The sequence below is a fragment of the Ochlerotatus camptorhynchus genome, unplaced genomic scaffold (assembly GCF_037179485.1).
Source record: "Ochlerotatus camptorhynchus isolate MF236.1 unplaced genomic scaffold, CSIRO-AGI_Acam_v1.1 ptg000598l, whole genome shotgun sequence".
Taxonomy (NCBI): domain Eukaryota; kingdom Metazoa; phylum Arthropoda; class Insecta; order Diptera; family Culicidae; genus Ochlerotatus; species Ochlerotatus camptorhynchus.
This window is the reverse complement of record NW_027041078.1, coordinates 563,425-586,851: the sequence shown is the minus strand read 5'-3', so window position 1 is coordinate 586,851 and position 23,427 is coordinate 563,425. Positions and strand designations below refer to the sequence as shown.

The 23,427-nt window shown below is 39.4% G+C and overlaps 5 protein-coding genes across 6 annotated transcripts in view; 2 read left to right on the top strand and 3 right to left on the bottom strand.

The window, feature by feature from the left end:
* LOC135713987 (uncharacterized) overlaps positions 1 to 7,424 on the top strand; it is a 70,023-nt gene extending 62,599 nt beyond the window's left edge. The window contains exons 2-4 of one of the 2 annotated variants that reach the window (XM_065237239.1): positions 1,699 to 1,924; positions 1,994 to 2,172; positions 6,118 to 7,424. In XM_065237239.1, the coding sequence (XP_065093311.1) occupies positions 1,699 to 1,924; positions 1,994 to 2,172; positions 6,118 to 7,067 (1,355 nt within the window). In that variant the 3' untranslated portion in view covers positions 7,068 to 7,424. Of the gene's footprint in view, positions 1 to 1,698; positions 1,925 to 1,987; positions 2,173 to 6,117 lie in introns of both variants that reach the window. The other variant, XM_065237238.1, reaches the window with a different exon arrangement.
* Positions 7,425 to 7,784: 360 nt separating this feature from the next.
* On the bottom strand, positions 7,785 to 10,815 carry Tango6 (transport and golgi organization 6). Its single transcript, XM_065237219.1, has 4 exons — positions 10,698 to 10,815; positions 9,195 to 10,636; positions 8,260 to 9,135; positions 7,785 to 8,174 (listed from the first exon to the last, which is right to left on the bottom strand). The coding sequence occupies exons 1-4, from the start codon at positions 10,753 to 10,755 to the stop codon at positions 7,797 to 7,799; spliced, it is 2,754 nt and encodes a 917-aa protein (XP_065093291.1). The 5' UTR covers positions 10,756 to 10,815; the 3' UTR covers positions 7,785 to 7,796.
* Positions 10,816 to 11,980: 1,165 nt separating this feature from the next.
* On the top strand, positions 11,981 to 12,602 carry Nedd8 (Nedd8 ubiquitin like modifier). The gene is made up of 3 exons (XM_065237192.1): positions 11,981 to 12,089; positions 12,146 to 12,276; positions 12,343 to 12,602. Exons 1-3 carry the CDS (start codon positions 12,072 to 12,074, stop codon positions 12,428 to 12,430), a joined length of 237 nt encoding a protein of 78 aa, XP_065093264.1. The 5' UTR covers positions 11,981 to 12,071; the 3' UTR covers positions 12,431 to 12,602.
* Positions 12,603 to 12,721: 119 nt separating this feature from the next.
* On the bottom strand, positions 12,722 to 13,868 carry dbe (KRR1 small subunit processome component homolog dbe). The gene has a single exon (XM_065237190.1). The coding sequence runs from the start codon at positions 13,797 to 13,799 to the stop codon at positions 12,750 to 12,752; it is 1,050 nt and encodes a 349-aa protein (XP_065093262.1). The 5' UTR covers positions 13,800 to 13,868; the 3' UTR covers positions 12,722 to 12,749.
* A 6,893-nt stretch (positions 13,869 to 20,761) lies between these two features.
* Positions 20,762 to 23,355, bottom strand: Tbc1d15-17 (TBC1 domain family member 15/17). Its single transcript, XM_065237184.1, has 3 exons — positions 23,045 to 23,355; positions 22,019 to 22,870; positions 20,762 to 21,960 (listed from the first exon to the last, which is right to left on the bottom strand). The coding sequence occupies exons 1-3, from the start codon at positions 23,066 to 23,068 to the stop codon at positions 20,938 to 20,940; spliced, it is 1,899 nt and encodes a 632-aa protein (XP_065093256.1). The 5' UTR covers positions 23,069 to 23,355; the 3' UTR covers positions 20,762 to 20,937.
* Positions 23,356 to 23,427: the final 72 nt, after the last annotated feature.

Below are 23,427 nucleotides of genomic sequence, written 5' to 3'. Positions count from 1 at the left end.
TCAACACTGATTCAGGTGCAAATGTCCCGCTAGACGGCACTGATAAAATCTAAGGAGAATTTCAATAAAATTCTAAGAATTAATCCAAGGTAATTTTAAAATCTAACGAATATTTCTCGAGAATTAATAATAAAATATGAATATCGAATTCAAAAAGAAAGAGTAAATGCAAAATTTTTGTTGGTTTGTTTAATTTGTATAGAACAAAGAAATTTTTTTTTTCCTTTGGTTTGTTTTTTTCCGTCGATCTTGTTTTCCGTGCTGAGCACCAATGCTACCGACGTGCCAGGAAGGCAGCTCCCACACCTGGACCCTACCTATCGACCCATCAACTCATGAACCGGGGACCAACGGCTTTACTTCCCATCCGAAGGAAGGCGTGATCAGAGATGTTATGCCACAGAACATCCCGGCGGCGCCGACTGGGATTGAACCCAGGCCTGCTGGGGTGAGAGGTAATCACGCTTACCACTACACCACCGGCGCCGTTATAGAACAAAGAAATGCTAAAAAGTTGTAGAGGAAATCTTCATGTATACACCAGTGAAACCCCCTCTGAAACGATCGATGGGAAAATTCTGGGATGCTAAATATTTAAAGGATATTTGTGAACGAATAAGAACTTCAAGTAAATTCAGAAGAAAGTTTTGAGAAAAAAAAACTGTGTTGAATAATTCAAGGAGACGTTAAAAAAAGCTATGGAAATAAATTTTAGTAAATTTTGCATGAATTTTGAAAAGACCGAAGAGAATTTCAAAATGAATGCCAAGATTTCTTTGGAGAGAATTCTAGAATGTTGCGGTGAAAATGTCAGAGGAATTCCAGAAGAATCCCAAAATTTATCTAAGAAATTTCGAAAAGAACTCCTGGGATACTTCGTAAAACATGGGTCTCAAAATCAATCATGAGCGTTCGCCCACCGACTTCCAATACAAACAAGTTTGCTGCAGTGAAGATTACTCAGCAAGGTACGATACAGGTACAATATACGATTTCCACCATAGACAACCCTCAGGCAAGGCAGGGCAAACAATGATCACCGCCAATTCCATTATCTATATGCAATCAATTATTTCTGCAAACCCTGGCATCGTTTTTTTTTTTTTCAATCTCCACTTCCATATTCATTACGTCTTCAATGAAAAAGCGACTAATGAATGAACTTGAACATACACTGCGCTTTTTTCTCCTCTTGTGATTTTATATCAATTACCCACACCGACCGGCATCATCGTGCCGCGGTCGGTCGACTTAAGACTTAATCAATCTGTCGACGGATAGGTGATGAGTGTGGAACAAAACAAAACCCCACGTTGCGCAACTCGCGGAAGTGTGAAGAAGAAATGCAACGAAAATATACCACGGTGCTCGACGAACGATACACCTACCCAGGTTAGGTGGAAAATGAATGGTTCACTACAAATTTACGGATAATTTACCATTTAAAATGTGGACGAGCTTTTTTCTCCGAGCTTTTTGAAACAATTGGCAGTTGGTGTCGTCAGTTTTGCTAATTAGATTATTGTGCTAATAATACCTACATATTTGTCTCAGAAAAGAACAGAAGGAGCGCCGACTCGGCCGCCGTTGATTTGCCAACAAAACAACAATACCACATAAACTTGATTGAGAATAGGTCATTCACAATTTTCCCTAACCCTTTGTTTTTTTTTTTTCTTTTCGCTGTTTTCTTTGCAGAAGTACGATATCTATCCGGAGAGCCGGACTACAAATCAGTCAACCTTACCTGGGAGGTGGAATCGCTAGACGGTAGCGAACAACGGGATGAGCAGCATCGGCAGCACAAAGCAGCTCGCGGAGGCCGCCAGCAGCGATCGTTCAACGTGTACTACTGTGAAATACAGAACTGGGGACCCCACCGGTGTCGATCCAAGACACTGACCGACAATTCCGAGGATAGCGGGTGAGTGATCGTTCGGTAATCGTTTGAACGATTGATAGATTATTAATTGTTTGATTTGTGCAGGAGCAGTAAGCAGTATACGATGACGGTGAAGAACCTAAGGATGGCTACGAAATATTCTTTCCACGTGAAGCCTCAAACCAAACCAGGTGATCAGAAGATCAGTGGACGATCGGAACATGACGAAGATGAGTTCGATGGTAACTCAATCAATCTCGGTCAGACGGTCATCATTCCAACGAAGGGATGTGAGTATAGTATAATCAACCGGTGAACACTCGTGTTTATTTCAGTTACCGTGGGGACGTAATTCGTGATTAGCCCCGGTCTCTTTCAAGTTGTATCATTATTTATGTACGGTCCTTAAATTTGAAATGACGTTTCACATTCATCTAGTGATGGCCGATTTTCATTCAAATAATTGATTAATCGATTAACCAACCGAAAAGTAAAATATTTGTAATCGGTTATATCATGCCGATATAAGCATTAACTTCTCCAGAGGATCATCACCCATCTTTTCAAACATGTGCTGCACTCCCGCATAAACAATAACCATAAGAAGCGCCTTACAACTAATTCGGGATATCATCCCAACTTCATGTGGTATGGTCGCACCATCTATGATATCGTTAGTGTATGGTACCCGTTTATTAGGGCTCTCATTGAAGGAAAAATTGCAGCACAGTGAACAAAAAAAAAATCGATTTGTTGTTAATCGAGTAATTAAAAAATGGGACATCTCTGATTTTGGTGTGTTTGTTTTGATCTAAGAGAAGAGGTGACAATACGGGGGCGAAAATGAACCACTTTTCTGTCAAACGTGAACCAGCTCCTGATTGGCCGATTTCATGTGCGTAAGATAGAGATAGAGATAGATAAAGATAGAGATAGAAATAGAAATAAAAGAGGAAGAAGCCAATTGTCACCTCTTCCTCTTAGGTTTTGATATAAAAGAGCGAAAAATTTCATCTCTACCGAGGGCGCAGCAAAACCACAAAATTACCTTGAATACGGGGGGTATTCATTAGATGAAAGGGACCGTGAAAGAGGACACTAAAATCGAGGGGGGTGACACATCTAAATCTCAATTCTAGATGCTCAAAAAATCTCACACTAGCGAATAAATTTTCGTAAAATCTTCTTTCATTTCTCGCATCTACTTGCATCGCGCATCATCTTTTTGCAGGAAATTTTCAAAATCGTGATAAATCTTCTTTCTATCTACTCAGCGTACGCGCAGCTAGCCACAGCAAAACACAATATTTCCTGCATCGTAGATAGAGTCGTCCCCCTCGACTAAAATAGAAAGTTTTTCGTCCGACAGTTTCATCTTAGTATTCATCTTTGGTATAATTGGTATAATTGCATTACAGGTACATTGTGAAGGACCGGGATGTAAGAGATTTAAAGGTGTGAATGTGCTCACAGTCAAAGTTCATAAAAAATTCACCTTACAAAATGCCCAAACTAAATCAAATTACGGACGATGGACAGGTTTGGACCTGTTTCATATGACCGGAAGCCATTTTGAGATGTTTGCATTTTCAAATAAAAACAAAAAATATATGCAAAGTTAGAAACACTATAGAAAAATTACGTCCATAAAATTTAATTGTTGTTAAGTATTGTGTCAAACTTCTTAAGGAATTCAAGATAGAGTTGGAATTAGGGCTTAACAGCTTTTGTAAACAATGACTTCTTTCGATGATGTCTTAAAAATCAGCATCACCATCAGGTAGGGTACACGCAGAAAAATTTATCGTTGATACAAACATATTTGAGGTAAATTTAAACGTATATTCAGTTTGTTCTGGCCACAAAAATAAACAAGGTTTATTTCAAACGTATTCCATGTTTGAAGTCATGTGATAATAATGTTTAAAATAAAAATAATGTTACGTTTATTTTAAAAATATTCGTGTTGAAAATAAACGTGAATATTTTTGTTTGGTTTGACAACTATGCGAACAAAAATAAATATGTTTATTTTAAACATCCTTCTTATGTTTGAAAGAAACATACTTAATTTTAAATTATATTAGCATTAAGGATAAAGCAAAAAAAAAAATGGATTGCAAAGATATGAAAAAACGAACTGCAGACAGGGCATCTAAACTCCTACTCTTTTTCGGGTGCGATTAAGGGTGGGCTGTGGATGTTGGGGTCTTGGTGCGAGATGCGGAGACCCGTCGTGGTGAGTGTCCGGAGGTTCCAGAGGTTCCAGTTCAGTAAAACCAGTGAAACTTTGTGATATTAGCGTCGTTTTGTCGTTTCTAACGCTGATCCTCATACCGGCCTCTTTATACGTTCGGTGTTGAAGGAGGGGCCGCCCCGGTTGATCCGGAATAGATTCGAAATCCATTTAGGATTTTCGTTTTTCTTCCGACGTCAGTTTTGGAGGAGGATGATACAGGGATTGGCTTCAGAAACGACAGAGTGACGTCAATACTGTGGGGTTTTTCCGGTTTTATCGAGCTGGAACTTTGTTAAGACACTTACCTAGGTGTGCCGTTTTCAGTTGATTGGCAAAGCTGGGGCAATTTTTTTCCCTATGTAAACAAGAAGGGAAAAAAGGCAGGGCACGCTAAAAATCGTTTACCCAAATAATATATTGTTGAAATAAACATGCTTTTGACTTTAATTCAAACGTATATATTTTTGTAGCAAACATGTTTATAATTTATTTTGAATTATTCATATGTTTATATAATAAACATTTATATTTTTGATTTAAATGAACAAAATTCGGTTCCGTGTAAGACTTCCCCTACCCGATTGTAATGTTGGTTTGCGTGGGCGTGCCTTGAATTCCTAGAAATCATCGAGAGAAGTCATTAGGAACTATTCATTAACTACACGCAGAGAAATGATCTTAAAATTCAAATGGATATATTTTTGGTTGAGGGCTTATATATTTTTGGTATTGATTCAAATATATTATTCGGTTAATTCAAAGAAAAATATTTTTGAATCAACAAACCGGTTGTAGAGTCAATAATCTGTTTGTAGATTCTAAAAACCATTTTGTTGATTCTAAAATATGTTTTGTTGAAATAGTGATACAATACGTTTGAATCAATAACAAAATACCCTGGCCCTGAAACAAAAATCAATTTTTCTGCGTGTACGTAGACAGTTTTTTTTTATTCTTGCCCCCCCCCCCCCCCTCCCTGCGTAGACAGTTGTCCATACAAAAACTTTAATTTTGTATGGGCCGTGGATAAATGCCAACCCCCCTGAAATGTCTACGTAGTTTGTGGGTAGCCCCTTATTTACAAAAGCTGTTACACCCTTATACCAGCTCTATCTAGAATTCTCCTTAACAGTCCAGTGGACATGATCTCAGAAATTACTGGAAATTTTCCTCGTAGAATGGCCTTGAAATTATCCTCAGAATTTCATAGGAATTCACTTCAGAATGTCTATAAGTTTATCTCAGAACTCCCTCGCTTCATATTGTTTTCAAATTTTATTAGTTACCTCGCATTATCTAGGAATGCTCCCAGACTTTTTTAAATTGCTATTCTGAATTCCTTTAAAAATTTCCACGTTATTCGATTCTCTATAGAAAAATCATCTTCAAAAATTTTCGGTATTCACCCATAATGATATCCTTGTATGAAAAACACGGTTCGAACGAAAGCAATAATATGGGTGATTATGATCAGAATATAGTTCTATTGGAATTATTCTCGAGATTCGTTACAAAATCTGCTCAGAACTGGGTTGGTTTGTATTTTAATTTTACAACTGGAATTCTTCAGACAATTTGTGCATATTCTAACTTATACTAATTTACTACTGCTGGGTACCACGAAAAGGAAATATTTAGACAGAGAAAACAGAGGGATTCGCAATACAATGCAAACAAAATCACTTCAAAATGCCGTAAAAAATCTTGTTAGAATTCACTTGGATCTCTTCTCACAATCCTCATAGAATTATCTTCAGAACTATCTTTAAATTCTCCATATAATGCACATGATCCATATATTTTACGGTGTAACTTGGGACTGATTCACTGACACCACTGTTTGAGTGGAAATCGGGGTAATCGTGACATTCTTACCCCAGTGGTTCTAGGTTCGATCCCAGGTGAGCTCGTTTGGGTTTTCTGAACTGAAGAATCTCCGCGTCTCCATAAACATACTTATAATAACACTTTATCTTTTTACACTTTTCTGTCCCAGTTTCCGCCCACGCAACCCAATGCCTGCCGCACGCTTCGGAGATTGAGGTCCAAACGGGACCATACTTTGGTGGCCGTATTAGTTCGGAAAATGGCCATTGCAGCATTCAAGGTGACGCCAACAGTCTACAGGACATTTACGTGATGCGCATCGAGCACGAAAACTGCGGCAGCCATGTAAGCCCTGAGGATCTGACCGTTGAAACGTACATTACAGTGCAGGAAAATTTGGGAATTTTGACCCACAGCACTAGAAGGTTTGTAGTGGTTTGCACTTTCCAGCCGGATACGTTGACTGTCAGAGCCCGGCTGGCTTTGCCCGGAAAGGGACGAGGCGGTGCGGCTCCGGTTCCGATGACTGATTACTGGCCGGCTACTGGAAGGAATGCTCGTGTTAGACAATTCAACATGGTGGACAAGACCAGCTTGGTCCTCAAGGCTTCCGACGAGGAGGAAGTTGAAGATATTCTTCCAGCGCATGTCAAGGAGGTTGAAGAGAATGATGTCATTGGGCAGGTCGATCAGGAAGTGTTCACAGAGAGCAGCTCGGTTACCGATCGGCCATCGACCAAGCAAGAACTGAATTCCAAAGAGAACGAAATTGCTGAAAGAAAGGGAAACAGGCGACGAGCTGATAAAAGTGAACCCCTCCGCGATGCCAAGTATGCGAGGCTGTTTGAAACGAAGACTGCTGCTGGAGACAATGATGTAGGAGTAAGCGAAATGTCTACCGGAGCAGGAGAAGAAGAGTTCAGCTCCAGAGCTTCTGTTGGAAGCAACGACCGATCCGTGGACCTTCCTAGTCTGCTGATTTCCGCTTGTCTCGCTGTGATAATGATAGGTGCTTTCGTGTACGTGTTGCTGAAGGAATACAAGAAACAGAGGATAATCCAACAGCACCATCAACATCAGCAAACGCAACGACCGCCGAATCGGATGGCAGCGTTTTGAAATTCGACAACGCAGATAAGTGGTGTTTTTTCGCGATAAGTGATAGCTATAGATTACGTAGTTATAGGCATAATTTTATTTAACAGTAACCACGACTGGTAAAGCTAACGGTAAGTTTTAAACTTTATAGAAGAAAAAGTTAGACCACTATCTCTGGAAAGAGCGTGAATCTATGCTCTTTTGTTTTATTGAAATGCTAGCCTTTGAAATATGTTGGACACTAGCTTTCAATATTCTTCACAAGAGGTATTAATTTCAATTTCTCGAAAACGACTGAGCATAAGTCTCACCCAATGCTAGGATTCTACTCCAATTTATCTAAGACATTAACCTACCTATATTGCAACGCAACTTGAACATTAAAAAACAATTAACATGCTAAAAGGTATGTTTACGAGGAAAAAGTGTACAAAATTTTCTAAACTGCTTTTTGTAGGAACCAACACTGCTACTTCTATCTCTACTCTACTGAACTGAATAGAATAGCAAAAATCAAATATTTTGATTCCTAACTATATCGTCATCATGAAGTGATACTCTAAATATGAATAAGACTCTGAGCAATATTCAATTTGCCGGCATGCAATTCCAATAAAATTTACTTTATTATAAATCTAACAGGTAAAATCTGCCTCTATAAGACTTAGACCGAGTATGATATTACAAATTTAATAAAACTCAACCCAGTTAATGTAGGAGCGAAACGATACGATACTGTAATAAACATTTTTAGTCTAACATCTTAGTAAGTATGCTATCACTGCCCCGTATGTTTCGTCGACGTTCATCTGCTTCCTGTTCCTTAATACCAAATATCCGAATCTCCTTTTCAAGACGACCTGCAGCGAGGGCTGTGTTGGCAGCGGTGAGAAAGTCTTTCGTCTTGGCTTTAAGATGATCTAAAGCGACGGCGGCTTGCAATCGAGTGACATCGTCCTGTTCGGTTTCGTTGATGAACTTGAGAAAGCGGTAGATCCCCAACAGATAATCCTGGAAGTCGAGCAGGTTATCGATGCCCTCAATGAGCCGTGAAAGCACAAGAATGGCCGCTCGACGAACCGGGAGATAGGAGTCCGTCTCGATGGCGGACTTGATGACCAGGAACATCTGAAATTGGCGTAATTTTGAGTACCGCATGCGTCTGTAAGTAGTTCAAACACTTTTATGGAATGGCACTTAAAAAAGGACTTACCTCATAGAAGAAATTATGCACCTGATAGGATAAAATCTTGCACACGTTACCCAAGTTCGCCAAACTAGATGACCGGAACTCATCGATCGGATTCTTACACTCGCGAAGAAAACAATTGATGAGCTGTTCCCGATATTTGAAGGCAATTGGTCCGATGGCTTCCACCGTCTTCATAGTTGCTTCGCCGATTTTCAATCGGAAGTCCACGTTGTTATCGCCGCATTGATACTCTCTGATCAGAGCATCAATAGTGTCGGCTTCCAGAACGTCACACAAGGCTACCAGCAAGCGAACCGAGTTCAAAAATGCATAACTTTCCACATTTCTCAAGTTTGTTAATGCCAAAATGAGAACCGCATGCTTCTGAGTAAGCGTTTCCGGGTCACGTTCCCTCAACAAACCGATCATCAGCATTGTACCGTATACTTTGCAATAGGGTTCCTTATCGGAACACAAACTAACTGCATTCTGATAAGGGGTCAATTCAAAGTCCTTCTTAGGCTTGCTTCCTTCACAAATTTGTTCAATTTGAGATCTTAGTTGATCGCTGCAGTAGCTAGACGATTTGAACTGCTTTAGAAGCTTGAGAATTTCCTGAACATCCTCTCGAGTTTGCAATCGTTGTAGATATTCTTGAAATATCGAGAGGATCACCTCTAGTAAGCTCTCATTAACATCTGTTCCTTCGATGCTCCTAACCAGAAGCGATTTAATAAACGCAAGTATATCGGAGGGATTTTCATACAGCTGACTATGGAAGTGCTTGTGACTGATTAGTTCCACTAGCGCTTGAATGATAACGTACTTTTGATAAAATGTTTTACACTTGGAAGCATCCTGTTCTGCTGCTTCTAGAAGCAAATTCTCGTTGGTTCCCTGTAGAATACAAAAGTTTAGTAAACCTGTATAACAGTTTAAAATCTTAAGAAAATTACCACACTTATTCGTTCAAAAAACTTCAGAAGCACTATGAATACGTCATATATTAGAATATTTCTGTTGGACACTTTGAGGATTTCAATCAACGTTGGCGCTAAACTTTCTTCATCTTCCTCTTTGGATGGACCAATTTGTAGCGAATAAGTTTCGGCTCCCTTTACAGCTTTAAGGTAGATTCTTGGATGAAATTCTTTAGTCACGTAAGCAGGATTCTCATTTCCAAGCAGTAACTCTTCCAATACTGATTCAAGTTCAGGTTTCTCACGATTCGATAGGCAAAACAAGATCAGCGTTTGTAGATATTTTCTTTCTTCTGCCGCCGTTGCTGACAGCATAGAATATAATTTAAGGAAAACGTTAAGATAACGTACCAGAATCGATGAGCTCAAAGAAGTGCATGAAGATCCACTGAAAGCCATATAATTTATATACAGCCCTGCCATCAACTGGGAACGTTCCAACAGAATTGTTCCGCTCAAAAATTCCTTCGGTTCTGCCAGTTGATCAAACCTCCCCACAAAATATTCATCTATAGTAATTCGAAGTTCCTGGTACGCAGACGGAAGCAGGTACATTTGTCTCAGGCACTCAATACAAGTACCCACAAAGGATAGATTATCCTGCTCGCTGCTAAACAACGACGCTTCGTAGAACTGGAATATATCGTGAAGAACCTGTCGGTAAAATTTCTTAGTGTGACCTTTACTGGCCAAGATCTTTGCAATGATTTCGCTTTTTTTCCACGTGGGTGTCTCGTCCGAAGGGACATTCGCCAGCAGTGTTTTGCATAGCACAGGAAATCCTCCTGATTCTCCAGTTAATCTGAGCAGCTCCAAATGGATTTGTTTTGCCAATTCTAACGGTAGGTTCGGAACGCCTTTGATAACTAATAAACTTTTGAAAACTTGCTCCGTTGGAAATAATTCTATGCCTTTGTATAGCAAATTATCTCTCAAACATCCGAAATCTCCCAGTAGGAAATGATAGCTGAACACTCCTGCAATATATTCTAAAATGCAATGTTCTAGTTTCGTTTGCACAGCAACAACCTTATACTCGAATAACTTTCGATACGCCTCTAGGCAGTACTTCAATCTTTCCCGGTGTTCGTCAGCTTCAAGTTGAACCATCATCTTCAAATCGCATTTTGTCAACCCCCGCAACTCCTTGGGAAGGTACAAGTTGACGGTGAACTGCCGTATTCGATCCACTGCCTTTAGGAACAGTTGCTGTTCCGGAAGATTAATCAACTCCTCCTCTATTGCGTCACCGTTATTAGAAGTGCGTGTCTGAATTAAACAGCTAGTCAGGAAGCGGTGTTGAATGTGAAGAAACTGCACGGATAACTTCCACAGGGGATCGCCTTCGTCGCACCCCAGAACAGTCAGCTCTTCATTAGCGGGTTGCAGGATGGATTGCAGGCGCGCAATACTCAGATCTATATAGGCAAATGTTAGTTTATAGGATATCAATCGACAAGATAAGCTTTCTAATCTTACCTTCAGCTTTAGTTTCTACTAGATCTGTTAGGACTTTAACGATTGCATTAGAATTCATCGTTATACTTGGTCATAAACCAAAAGCTATTTAATTATTATTATTGATTAAAAATTACAATCAAACGAAACTCACGACGATTTTGTTTTGCACGCTGGTAATTTAATGTTTGTAAACTAATATAAAGGTAAATTGATGGTAGAAGGTATACCCGTATGCTGTCAAAAAATCTATTGCACGCTAATAAAAATTTCTCAAAATTCTCTAATTTTGAAAAATATATCGATTTTTATACACTATCTGAAAAAGCTTCGTTTTCTGAGCACACCGATATTTTTTTTAAATATCAAGATTTAAAGCTAAATAATAACTTCACTGTTTGACACTAAACTAATAAATTGACTGCTCGCTTCCATACAAAGTCTCACCGCTAAGATGGTGGTTTCCCGCATAATCAATAATCATAAGAAGCGCCTAACTACCAATTCGGGATATCATCCTAACTTTATGTAGTATGGTCGTACCATCTATGGTATCGTTAGTGTATGGTACCCGTTTATTAGGGTTCTGCCATTATAATCGCACTTATTTGAAATAGTTCCAGTGTACCAAAATTGATGAAATTTTGAATTCCTGTACCATTTTTAATGCAGAATACGAATATGCATTTACCTCAATATCTTCAAAGAACCCAATTGGTAATTTATTCATTTTTGAGTATCGTATTAATTTTATTACTCAAGTTTATATTGTCAGATGTGCCCTTAGATATTTTTTTTTGCAAATTTTCTCATACCCTCGTCTCTTACTAATAATATGTGCTTACCTTCGAGGGGGCGTCACATCTAAATCTCAATTCTAGCTGCACGAAAAATCTCACATTAGCGAATCAATCTGCGAAAATTTTCTTTCTTTTCTCGCATCTACTTGCATCCCACATCATCTGTTTCAAGACTCAGTCTGTGACTTTCTTTTTACGTCCTTGTACCTCTCATTAAACATAGATCCAAGTCAGGTTTCCATCATCCCAAATTTTTGAAACCTGCTCGCTCTCTGGTGGTGAGTGCTATTCGTGATGCCAGTACGAATCATTCACTAAAAATTTGTTGAATTTTTTGCGTGTAAACTTTTATTTGCGCAGTTTAATGGAGTATTTTGGTAGTGTTAGGTTAGCGTGCATGCTCAGGGTTCAGGCTAGACCTTCCTGAAGGGCTTGTGGTATACCTTCTTTCGAGGTCGAAACGCCATCGCAGCTGTCAGTTCAAGCTGATTTTCATAAAAAGCGATAGAATTGCAGAACAAAAAAATCAAGCTTGATTAAGATATCGTCAAAAATCGTCTTTTCATCCCATTTCTAGAGCAATAAGTTCTTCAAAATGCTGATCAAAGTGAAGGTAAGCTTGCGATGAAAATAGTAAGTGCCATATACTGCGAACTTGCTGCGTTTTAGACCTTAACCGGAAAGGAAATCGAGATCGACATTGAACCTACAGACAAAGTGGATCGGATCAAGGAAAGGGTAGAGGAGAAGGAAGGAATACCCCCGCAGCAGCAGCGTCTCATCTTTTCCGGCAAGCAGATGTAGGAATCTAGATACATAATAGGTATTTATTATTCCACACACTGATAATGTTTTGTTTTGATAAGGAATGACGATAAAACGGCACAGGATTACAAAGTGCAAGGCGGTTCCGTGCTCCATTTGGTCCTGGCACTACGCGGTGGCCGACAGTAAATAAAAACTATCTTGCAAAGCCGGAAGTGGGAATGATTTATACGATGCATGTAAAACAACGGGATCCGCAGGCTGGGATGAACAACTGTAAGATGAAAAAACTCACTCTTATTCTCTTTTCTCATAAGGTCTAAATTATTCTGTTTTACTGTAATTTGATGAAGAATAAAAAACTCTGCCGTAAGAAGTGTTTTGGAATCGGAAATGGTTGAGTCTTTTATTATAAATTATCACCAAAGTATGAAAGTTCATAAACAAAAGTTCGGTTCTACAATAAAAAGCGGACAATGAATTTATGAATTCTTCATTAGGGGTAACTTTATTTAATCAACTTAGCTTTCTTATTCGCTTTCGCGATTTTACTCTTCAACGCCTTCACATCGACTTTATTGCTGTTAGTTGCAGCACCTGCCTTCTTGGATTTACTTTCATCAGGTGCAACGAAGTCCTTTTCTCGGCGTTGTTTTTGAGCATTGGAGCTCTTTTGCTCCTTATTGACCCGTTCTTGGTTTCGTTTGGCCTTTTTCTGTGCCTCTGTGAGGAAGTATTCTCCAGAAGCCAACTCTTTGTCCACCTTGCTCTCCAACAACGGAGGAGGGAACGGTGTATAGTTCTTCTTTTTCTTCTGTTCTTTTGGCTTCTTCCGCTTGGTCGTGTTCTTTGACTGGAATTTAGGCAGGAAACGTTCCCAGTTTTCCTCCTTTAGCTTGTCGTCTTTCATAAGCTCTCGTTTAATCATTAGAGCTTTGATGTTGTAGATTGGATGAATATTCTTCATCGTTTCTTCAACGACTTTCCTCACACATTGTAACCCTTTGTAAGGGCCAATGGCAGAAACTGTAGCTCCTTGGACCAATACATAGCAGTTCGTCAACAACTCCAGTGACTTCAGTGTACATCCGTTTGGGCCAATCAATCGATTCCTTCTTTTCACGAACTTTGCCTTGTTTCGAACCAGGTTCTTAATTTTTATAATATCGCAACTGATTTCATCCTCCAGAACCTTAACTGCCTGTTCGAAGGGAACCGATCTGGATAGTAGTTTTATCAAGTCTCGTGCCTTCAGGACGATAAATGGATCCCATGTACTCCTGGTGGTTTTAACCGTCATGTTACCTTGAATCAAATCCAGCTCAGCTTTCAAGTGGTGTCCATCCAATGCCTTCTCCACCAGCGGCCAACATTCCTTGATGTACTTCTCGCGGTATTTCGGAAATAGACAAGAGAACGAACTCTCCTCTCCCAGTCCTTGGGGATTATCGTCCTTCTTGAATTCCGGGATTTTCAGCAGCCAAGCGTTTTCCACCGGACCGTTGAAGTGTTCAATGTTCCCAGCTTGGTCGTTGGCGTCGGAATCGGAGTCGCTCATGATTTTTATTCCAGCTTTTTTTCTCGAGAATAACGAAATTAAAACGATCGTTTCTGGAAAGAACAATGTGCACGTTGTTTTTATTTACATGTGGAGAGCAAGTTTAGGTGAAGCTTAATGTGAAGGTGAGAAATGTCACTTCATGAAGTTGAATGCAGAATCCAGCTACCAACGTCACATGCCCCTTCAGAATCACTTTTTTATTAGGGGATATTGAATCAAACCGATAAAAAAAAATTTCAACGCAGAAGAAATATACACGGTTAGAAATAACCTTACACCTTTTGGCAAATTTATGTTGCTGATTAATTATAAAATGTACCCTAATAAAAAATACCATAAACGAACAATATCGCGGATGGTAGAAGTATCCTACAAATGGTTTGTATGATACCGCGAACACGTCGTTAAGCTTTTTCTTATGGTTATTTTTATTTGATTTTTGATTTTGATTTTGCGAGACAGAAGGGGGTCTTATGAAGGCCAGATCTCAAGTCTCAAGGCCAAATTCCAGAACTTGAGTGGAACATGGTTCTCACGTCAGACTATAATGTCTAAAATCAACCACATGCCCCAACCAACCCCTAGAACGGCTCCCATACACTCTCCATGCTGAATCGTGAGTCCCCCCTTTTCCCATATCATTACATGCAAAATAATAACCCGATGCAGGTCAATTGAATATGCCTAATTGAATTAGTTGCAATGATAGTGTTAACAGTAATGGCAGTATAATATAGTAATTTAATAAAATGAATATTTACCTGTTAATAATGATCGAGGTTGGTGAAAATATTTAAAATAAATAAATTCATTCTTACCTTTTTATGGTTGTTTGATTATTAATTGCTATTATTACCTGCTTAGAGTTGGCTCCTTTAAAATACTGTGTAGAATTTACCTCATTATTCCTCAGTTCTATCGATTTGTGATAGAACCACGCTCAGCATATTATACTGTAGTACGACTTGGGCATGCACCATGCAAGTAAGTCATCTCTCGTCAAAATGATGGGATATGGGGTGATGATGAAGGGATATAGAAAACGAATAAAAGAACAGAAAGAAAGGTATTAGTATTGGTTACATTAACCCCCCCCCCCCACACACACACACACACACACACACACACAACGAAAAAGAAACATAGATGCACAGACAAACAGAAATAACACATTTAATATTTTTCTCCACAAAACATAGTCACTAAAACACTACCGCCATCTGTTGAGTATCATGTGATGGATAGTACGCTGAACAGATGGCGCTAGTGTGCAAATGTCAAACGCAAGAGAACCGACCGTGCGCGCCACAGGTGGCGGCATCACCAACCAAAAACACCCGAATTGACCGTCAAATGCGTATTCGATGAACAACCTGTCCAACCGATGTCTGTTTGTCTGTGATAGATGGGTTATTAGGAAAGTACAACTACATTATAACTATTAGTGCAATGGATGAACGTTAGTTTCGGGGTCATGTTAGTGTTAGAGTTTTGTTAGTATTGACCCGTATTCAGCCCTGTCGGCCCCTCGAACACTAGTCGCAGGCAGTTGTTGTTAGGACATGCGACACTGTCACAGCTACTATGTTAGAGGTATGACCCGTCAAGTTTCAAAGTGCAAAAAAAAAAAAAACTGTTAGAACTTTTTTATAAATTAATTTTACACTCAAAGCAAACTATTAAATATTAAAATTATGATAAAACTACAATTTACGGCTCCGTGAAATTAACTCGCATGAACCATTCAAATCAATAAACTGGAGAAAAACTACAATTTTATCAAATTGCAAAAAAAAAATCATAGCGACACTTGACAAATCATCATCAAGCCCCTCATCCTTGGACAGGGCTTTTTCTTATGGTTATTTTTATTAGGGTATAAAGCGCTGTCCAGACTGAGCAGTTATAATATTTCAAATAAACGCAACACTATAATATACAACTTTCGGAAAGGTGATAGTTGCCCCTATCCGATGATGATGTTGGTTTGCGTGGGCGTACCTTGGTTCGCGTGTAAAGGGCCTTAGAAAGTTTGTTTACAAATGCTTTTGTGCCGTTATCAAATGTTATGCCTGATAAAGCATATAGCACTATAACATGTTATTCCAAGTAACCATAGACACGTTATTTCGCCTGTGTGGCTATATACGGGCCTCATCAGAACTTACAAACACTGGTATAGCCCTTTTTAAGCTGTATATAGCCAAAAAGGTGAAATAACGTGTCTATGGTTACTTGGGATAACTCCGTAGTCTGAACGTACTATAAGTCGACTAATAATAAGACGATATGCAACAAAGTTAATGAGAATCATGTGGCAGATGAAATGTCACACAATCCGTGTATACATTCTAATATAGGACCTATGCGGTTTGTCTTATGGAATGTACAAGGCTGATGTTTTGGCAAAAATGTATAAGTGAAACACATGAATAAAATAATAAGATTTCCGTTTCGTGTATTGTTTTGAATTGGGTACTGTGGACCCACTCAATGTACTTGTCACTTGGAAGCCAGTATGTACTGTTTTAATATTGATAAAACATTTCAAGCAGTTTTCCATTGGTTTGCAAAACAGAAATTGTTTTGGCTCCCATTCGTTGCCATCTCTTTTACTCAGAGGCAAAATGATAGGGAGCAAAAAGTGAGGTTAGGGACCGTGTAATTAGCTACTCATTTACAGTTGTTTAACGTTTTATGTACTTTACGGTTTTTTTTTTCATTTCGTTTATTTGGAAGGCTCAAATGTTATAAAAATAACTTAGCGGAGCCGAGTACATGGAATACCAATTTTGGTACTCAAATACCAAAAAATATATAAAAATGCATTTTATCATAGGATTTTTCTGGGTGGCGATCGAAGCGGCGACAAAGCGATCTTCTCCCGTGCACGCAACTTCTTTCTTTCCCAAATTTGTTCCGAACCCGAATCGTGATCGCTGCTGCTGCTTCTGAACGTCGTTTTCCGTTGCATGCTCTCCACTACTCTCGTCGGTCGTCGGGGTCGTCACGTCCATTTCGTTATTTTCATTCAGCATCTCCAACCTCGTGTCCGTTTCCTGGTCGCTAATGACTAGCGACGCACCTTCCACCACTACACCAGCATACGTACTGCTGCTGTTTTGTTTTCTTTCACTTTGCTGCTTTCCTTTTTCCTTAGGTTGCTTCTCCGCTTCCTTCCCAGCCTTCCGCATGGGACAGGAAAGCTTCCGGTGTCCGTCCGCCTTGCACAGAAAACATTTATCTTTGTTGCCTTCATAAAATATATTTCCTTTGCGATTGAAGAAATGTAATGACGTGGGGATTTCCTTCTTCACATCCATATATATACCGCGTATCCCAGTATATACCTCAAAACACAGATCAGATGGAAATTTCTCCCGGATGATGCGTTTAATTTTTCCATATTTCCCCAGCACTTTATCCAGCTCGTTGTCGGGTACCTCTGGTGGCAAGTCATACACACGCACATATTGAATGTATTCACCAGCATGCGACATGCGTACCTTTGCCGTCGTTCCATTCGCATAATGGAAGATTAAATCCTCCGAATTGAACGTCAGAGCATGGAGCATCGCTTCCTCTGATTTGAACTTGATGAATACTCCCCTTTCCTCACCAATGCGATAAACAGCTTCCATTTCACCCCGATCCGCATCGAGTGCTTTGGCGAAATTTACAATCTCTCCGATGTTTGGTTTAGCATCATGGTGGCTGAAGCTAAACTTGATGGTGTTTTTTACTTCACACATCTTGCACCGTAGCAACAAAAGGCACCGAACTGCTAGCAACGAACAAAGAGCAACTATATAATAGCGAGTCTCGAAAACAGGCTATCGCGTGGTTCACACCGAAATAAAAAATCGACTGCTGCTGTAGACAGCTGTGGGACAACTGTACTTTACGGTTCATGTAATAAATTCTGTAATGAAGACTTCTTCAATGATGAGGTCAAAACTCTTTAGGGGTTGGCAATTATCCACAGACAATACAAATTTAAAAAATTGTGTATAGGCAATTGTCTACGCAGGAATCCCAAAAAACTGACTGCGTAGTTAATGAACAGCCCCTTACCATTATTATGAATACCTTCTATGATTCATGTATGAATATAATTATACCATTCAAATTATCGTTCGTTTTGCGTTTCGCCAAAATTTTGCAGTATATTACAACTTTATCTAAATTTATATTTTTTCCATACACAAGTGGTTAATTGTTGTTCATTAATTTATTTGATAAGGTTCAACTGAATTAACTTTACAGAGCCGAAGATTCTTGTTCACTATACATCTTAAAACTATAGTCAAAATTTACAACATTTTATCTTCCGCTATACAATAAGCCTCCTCCACCGGAACGGGAGCCGCTTCCAGTGGTTTCATTGTATGGCAGATACGTCAACGGGGGTCAGATCGCTTCCATTGCAGCAATGGACGAAAAACGTGGTTAGCACTAACACATTCATCACGAAACGGTTGCTTTCCAAAGTCGACGACGCATCGACTGAAAGAACTGCTGATGAAGAACAAGACGATCGCGTGACACACATTGAGAGTGGTCTGCTTCTGTCGACAGCCGAGTGAACACTGACAAGTGGTTAGTATGATTCTGTGACACTACCCCGAATGTCACTACCCCGAACGCCATAACCCCGAACGCCATAACCCCGAACGCCATTACCCCGAATGCTACTACCCTGAATGTCCTACTACCCCGAATGGCCATTACCCCGAATGCCATACTACCCCGAATGGCCATTACCCCGAAATTAAGACAAATGAAAGAACAGCAAGGGGTCAAAAGAAGGGTACATTTTTAGAAGGAAATTTCGTTTTGGAATTTATACTGAATACAAATGATAATTTTTTATTGGAATTTTGAAGCTTGCATGCGAGCAAGCTTGTTTTACGCGAGAAGCCCGAGAGATGTCGTTACTGAGGTCCTATGTTTTCAAGAAAAACTTTTTCAAAGTGTTATGTCTGTTGTCTGTGATTAAACTCTCTGATTAGTTTCACTTTACTAAATTGATGATAAACTACGTTTACTTATATGGAACTATGTATTTATCAATTCCAAACCATTTTAAAGCTCTTTAGAAAATGACAACCTTCAAGTTTTCGAGCCCCTCGTTCACCATTTAAAAAGTCAAAGGGTCTAATATGCAATCCAATTCAATATGCAATACCAGTCGGAAACTGTTAAACCTTATCAAAGAATTGTTCGACCTGAGTCTAGACCTGAGTTGAAGAATTTCTCGTTATGGATTGAAAAATTGGTGCATGGAACGTTGAACTATCGATTACAAATTTATAACATTATTCCACACGTTATTATCCCAAATGGTCATTACCCTGAATCCCTTGCCAAAAGCTATTGATTACATAGTTTCCTTATATATTAAAAGAAGGGAATATTCCCTTCCCTTCTTTATCATACATCCAAAGAATAAATTATTTTCTTTTTATATATTCAAAGAAAGGAATATTCCCTTCTTTATCGTTCATCCAATAATTAATTATTTCCTTTTGTTATATTTTCAAAGAAGGGAATATTACCTTCTTTATCATATATTTAACAAATTGATTATTTTCTCTTTTATATATTAAAAGAAGCGAATATTCCCTTCTTTATCGTATATCCAAAGAATTAATTATTTCCTATTGTTATATTTTCAAAGATGGGAAACCCCCTTGAGCCATTAAGGGGCTGTTCATTAACTACGTAGACAGTTTTTTTGGGATTCTTGACCCCCCCCCCTTCCCCTGCGTAGACAATTTCCCATACAAAATTTTTAAAATTTGTATGGACCGTGCACAATTGCCAACCCCCAGACCCCCCCCCCCTTTCCCTAAACTGTCTACATAATTTATAAACATATCCTAATAAGTTTTTTCTTTTCTTTTTATATACGCGAAAGAATATTCCAGGAATGACTATAATAAACAAAAATAGTCAATCTAATACATGGCATACTTTTCTGGGGAATGGTACATTCTGGGGAATGGTTCATTCTGGGAAATGCTTTTCTGGGGAATGGTGCATTCTGGGGAATGGTGCATTCTGGGGAATAAGAATCTGGGGAATGGTTTTCTGGGGAATGTTATAGAATCCTATCATTTGTATTCAGTATAAATTGACCACTTTGTCAAGCAGTTTTGGCGTGACTTTCTACCAGCGATTTCACAAAACTGGACCAACTAATTTCTATTTTTAATTATAAAACGCACAAATGTTGGCTACTTTTCTCGAGGTTCTAGAAGAAAAAATCTCAAAATAATGTTTTATTTCAAAGTTTGAATGGTAATAAACGTCATTTTAAGTGCTCGAATGAAGTGGTTAATTAGAAAAGAAAATTTCCTTCTCAAAAATTTATCCCTTGCTGTTCTTCTATTTGTCTTAATTTCGGGGTAGTCGCCATTCGGGGTAATGGCTATTCGGGGTAGTGTACTATTCGGGGTAGTGTACCGTTCGGGGTAACGGCGTTAGGGGTTATGGCGTTCGGGGTAGTGACATTCGGGGTAGTGTCACAGAATCGGTTAGTATACCTACCTAACTTCATGTACAATCCAAACAAAACATATATACCATTTATAATAATGTTAGAAATTTTCAAAACTTAAGTTATGACTTAGGTGCGGAATTATGACACTTTACGGTACTCACTATGATTCATAAGAGTTTGGTATAATAACTCGAATACCTAGGTGGTTAGGCACTTTGAGTGATTGTTTACTGTGCGAGTTGTCCCGCATGGTTTATCCACCTAGGTTTATGTTTGACTTAAACCAGGCGTACCAAGAATATAGCAGATGAAGAGATCGGCTCGAAATAAATTACAAATGACGTTTACTAATTTCGGACGATGGGATTTTCTCCCCCTCTGGGCCATCGAGAAAAGTTGTCATTTTGGCTATTCTAAAAAAAATCGTTATGTTTATTGGTGTTAGTTAGTTTAGATCTCGAAAGTACATTGATGCTGAGCACTACTACTTCCATTAACTACAAAATTAAGAAAAGTATGCCTCTACCTACAAATAAAGTCCAATCGTCCATTTATTTCCGAATTCATCGAATAAACATATTAGGTATAGGATAGGAAATTTAAAAAATACAATCGCTTCGCTGCCGCCGTCTAGAAAAACGCAAAGCTCAGCGACATATCACAAGCCTCATCAATCTTTCGCTGCATCATTTCCTGATCTTCCGAAGATTTATCGTTCACAATTGACATACAACTATCGTCATCCTCATCACTACCGGTGCTTCCGGTTCCATCTGGACTCACTTTCTCTCCGATAATTTTGCGAAGCTCCAAGTGTGGTTCTTTTGACGAGTCCAACGTTTTCTTCACCTGGAGATAGATGCTTTCCGCTTGCTCCAGAACGGCCGTCACATTCAAGTTACCAGACAGCTCATTCACATGTTTGAGGATCTCGGTGAATGTGAATTGCCCGTTTATGAAAATGTCCATCTCCTGATCGAGAATGGCTACACAAATGAATAGATGGAAGTTCGGGCATGGAAGTCCAGTCCATAGCACTTCCCATAGGTGCATAATATCTGAATTGGAAAATTCCCGTTTGAACCAGACAAGAAGCCATCGGAAGCAGAAATACATATTCTCCGATTGGTTGTCCGTCAGGTATTTGTAAAGCTTTTCATTCACGAATGCAAGCAACGTTCGCAGATGCTCCAATTGCTGTTTCATTCCCTTTTGATCGATGTCAAAGTTGTTGAAAACTTTATCCATAAAACCCACAAAGCACCAAAAACTGTCTGCTTGGTTCTGAACGAGGCACAAAATCGGCGCCAGCAGGTCGCTCATACCCTGAACGTAGCCCAAATCAAAGTTGTACATAACGTATGTCATCAAAATTTCCTGCAGTTTTGCAAGATTTGGATTATTGTCACCGGCGAAGAAGTCGTATGTCCTATCAGTGCGTTTCACGTCCTTTTCAATTTGGCATTTGCGTTCTCGATAGCCAGTAAAGTTACGCTCCTGAATGTCTGTCATCGTCTGCCACTGGAGTTTCATTAGGAAGTATTCTTCGGTTTTGGTCATTCTTCTTTCTTCCCTTTGAGCGGTGGTATGATCCCAAATGTCCAAATCAAGCAGGTACTTCCATACCTCAGCACGGATCTCATCGGTGATGCCCTGGAAAATCAGGAAGGGTGGTTAATTTTTCCTAGGAAAGGAAATGTCATTAACTTACTCCTCTGAAGATGATATCTTTCACTCGGTCTGCATCAGTAATCGATCCATTAGATGCTCGAAATTCAGCCCACTTCTTGGCATCCAAGGATTCGCCTCGATGCACGTCAGGCCGGGGTGCCAGTTTGTTGCATTCAGCCTCATTACTTTCGTCACTTTTGCTACCATTAACTTCGTCGGTTCCATTGCTAGTCGCGCCATCCTCTTGCGGTGGACTAATGCGGGTCCTGGTTTCTCCAGGCTGTTTGCTTAAAGGCAATATTTGGTGTACGTTGGCCAGCCGGGATAGTAAACCCATGTAATTATTCGTAGTGCGAGGTCTGTTTCTGATGTCTTCGATGTTGAGCTCTGAGAATGATTTCTGCAGCTTGTCGTTGTCTGCTTCTTCCAAACAATGATAGAAGTGCTTTCGGCGAGTGCTCCTTCGAACGAATCGCTTTCGCTCGAGAAAGTCCACAAATGAATGTGGCGAACCATGATTGAACAAATATAGACTGTGAACGGTCAAGTCTTGATTGTACAAACGAAGCTCGTTCTTGCTGAATTCGATTCCTCTAAGATCTCGGAACAGCACTCGGATGGTAATTTTGGAGTTCTTCTGTGAATCGTTCTCAGCGTTTGGATTTTCGTCTGATGTTTTATCGGAAGATACAGTTAAAGTATGCACCAGGGACCAATCGCTGTCCTGACTGTCGGTGTCCATGATTTCGCACATTTCCGTAACCTTCCACTCGAAGAAGTGAACATTCCCTTTATGATATTTACAAAAGTACAGTACACCAATCGTGTTGAGAGCGGACATATAGCTTGCACTGGCCTTTTTCAGCGTCACGCCATGCTGAATGAAAATTTCCTGCAAAAATATAAATCAAAATAGGCATTCCATTCTATTTTAGTGAAAGCTAGGTTTTGGCACGGAAGTCTTCCAAGGTCATTTAGCTGTCTAGTAACTGAGTATGTTACAAATTTGACGCATTTATAATAATAAAGGCAAAAGCCCAAAACAAGCTTCCTTATGTGTGCTCACCTCGAATGTGCTTTCGTTGTCCATTGTTCCGTAATTCGATGGCTCCCTAATCACTATTTCCGTGTTCCAGCCGTAGTCTGCTGATGACACCTTCCCACGAAGAGGTGCAATAAAATTACTCACGCCACTACCACTTACACTGTTTCTGAATCTGATGACGAAAGCCCGTGTGAAATATGCTTACACTAGATTCCAATATTCTCACAACAGATTACGAGCTAGTGGATTTATTCAGAGAATATTTACACCAAACAACGACATACTGACTGCACAATAATCAAAATGGGAGTGTTTTTCACTTTGTACGCAGTCAACACAATGAACTTTGTAACCAAAATATTTTTCTTCGTTTCTTTTTTCTTGCATCATTCGCAACTTGGCAC

Excerpts from the sequence above, each read along its gene's own strand:
- Tbc1d15-17 (XM_065237184.1), bottom strand. The coding sequence starts at position 23,068 with ATGGACAACGAAAGCACATTCGAG. Across the intron at positions 22,871-23,044 it reads ACAACGAAAGCACATTCGAG|GAAATTTTCATTCAGCATGG; the intron begins GTGAGCACACAT and ends ATATTTTTGCAG. Across the intron at positions 21,961-22,018 it reads AAGATATCATCTTCAGAGGA|GGCATCACCGATGAGATCCG; the intron begins GTAAGTTAATGA and ends CTGATTTTCCAG.
- dbe (XM_065237190.1), bottom strand. The coding sequence starts at position 13,799 with ATGAGCGACTCCGATTCCGACGCCAACGACCAAGCTGGGAACATTGAA.
- Tango6 (XM_065237219.1), bottom strand. The coding sequence starts at position 10,755 with ATGAATTCTAATGCAATCGTTAAAGTCCTAACAGATCTAGTAGAAACT. Across the intron at positions 10,637-10,697 it reads AGTAGAAACTAAAGCTGAAG|ATCTGAGTATTGCGCGCCTG; the intron begins GTAAGATTAGAA and ends TTGCCTATATAG. Across the intron at positions 8,175-8,259 it reads TGCATAATTTCTTCTATGAG|ATGTTCCTGGTCATCAAGTC; the intron begins GTAAGTCCTTTT and ends CGCCAATTTCAG.
- Nedd8 (XM_065237192.1), top strand. Across the intron at positions 12,277-12,342 it reads ATCTTTTCCGGCAAGCAGAT|GAATGACGATAAAACGGCAC; the intron begins GTAGGAATCTAG and ends TGTTTTGATAAG.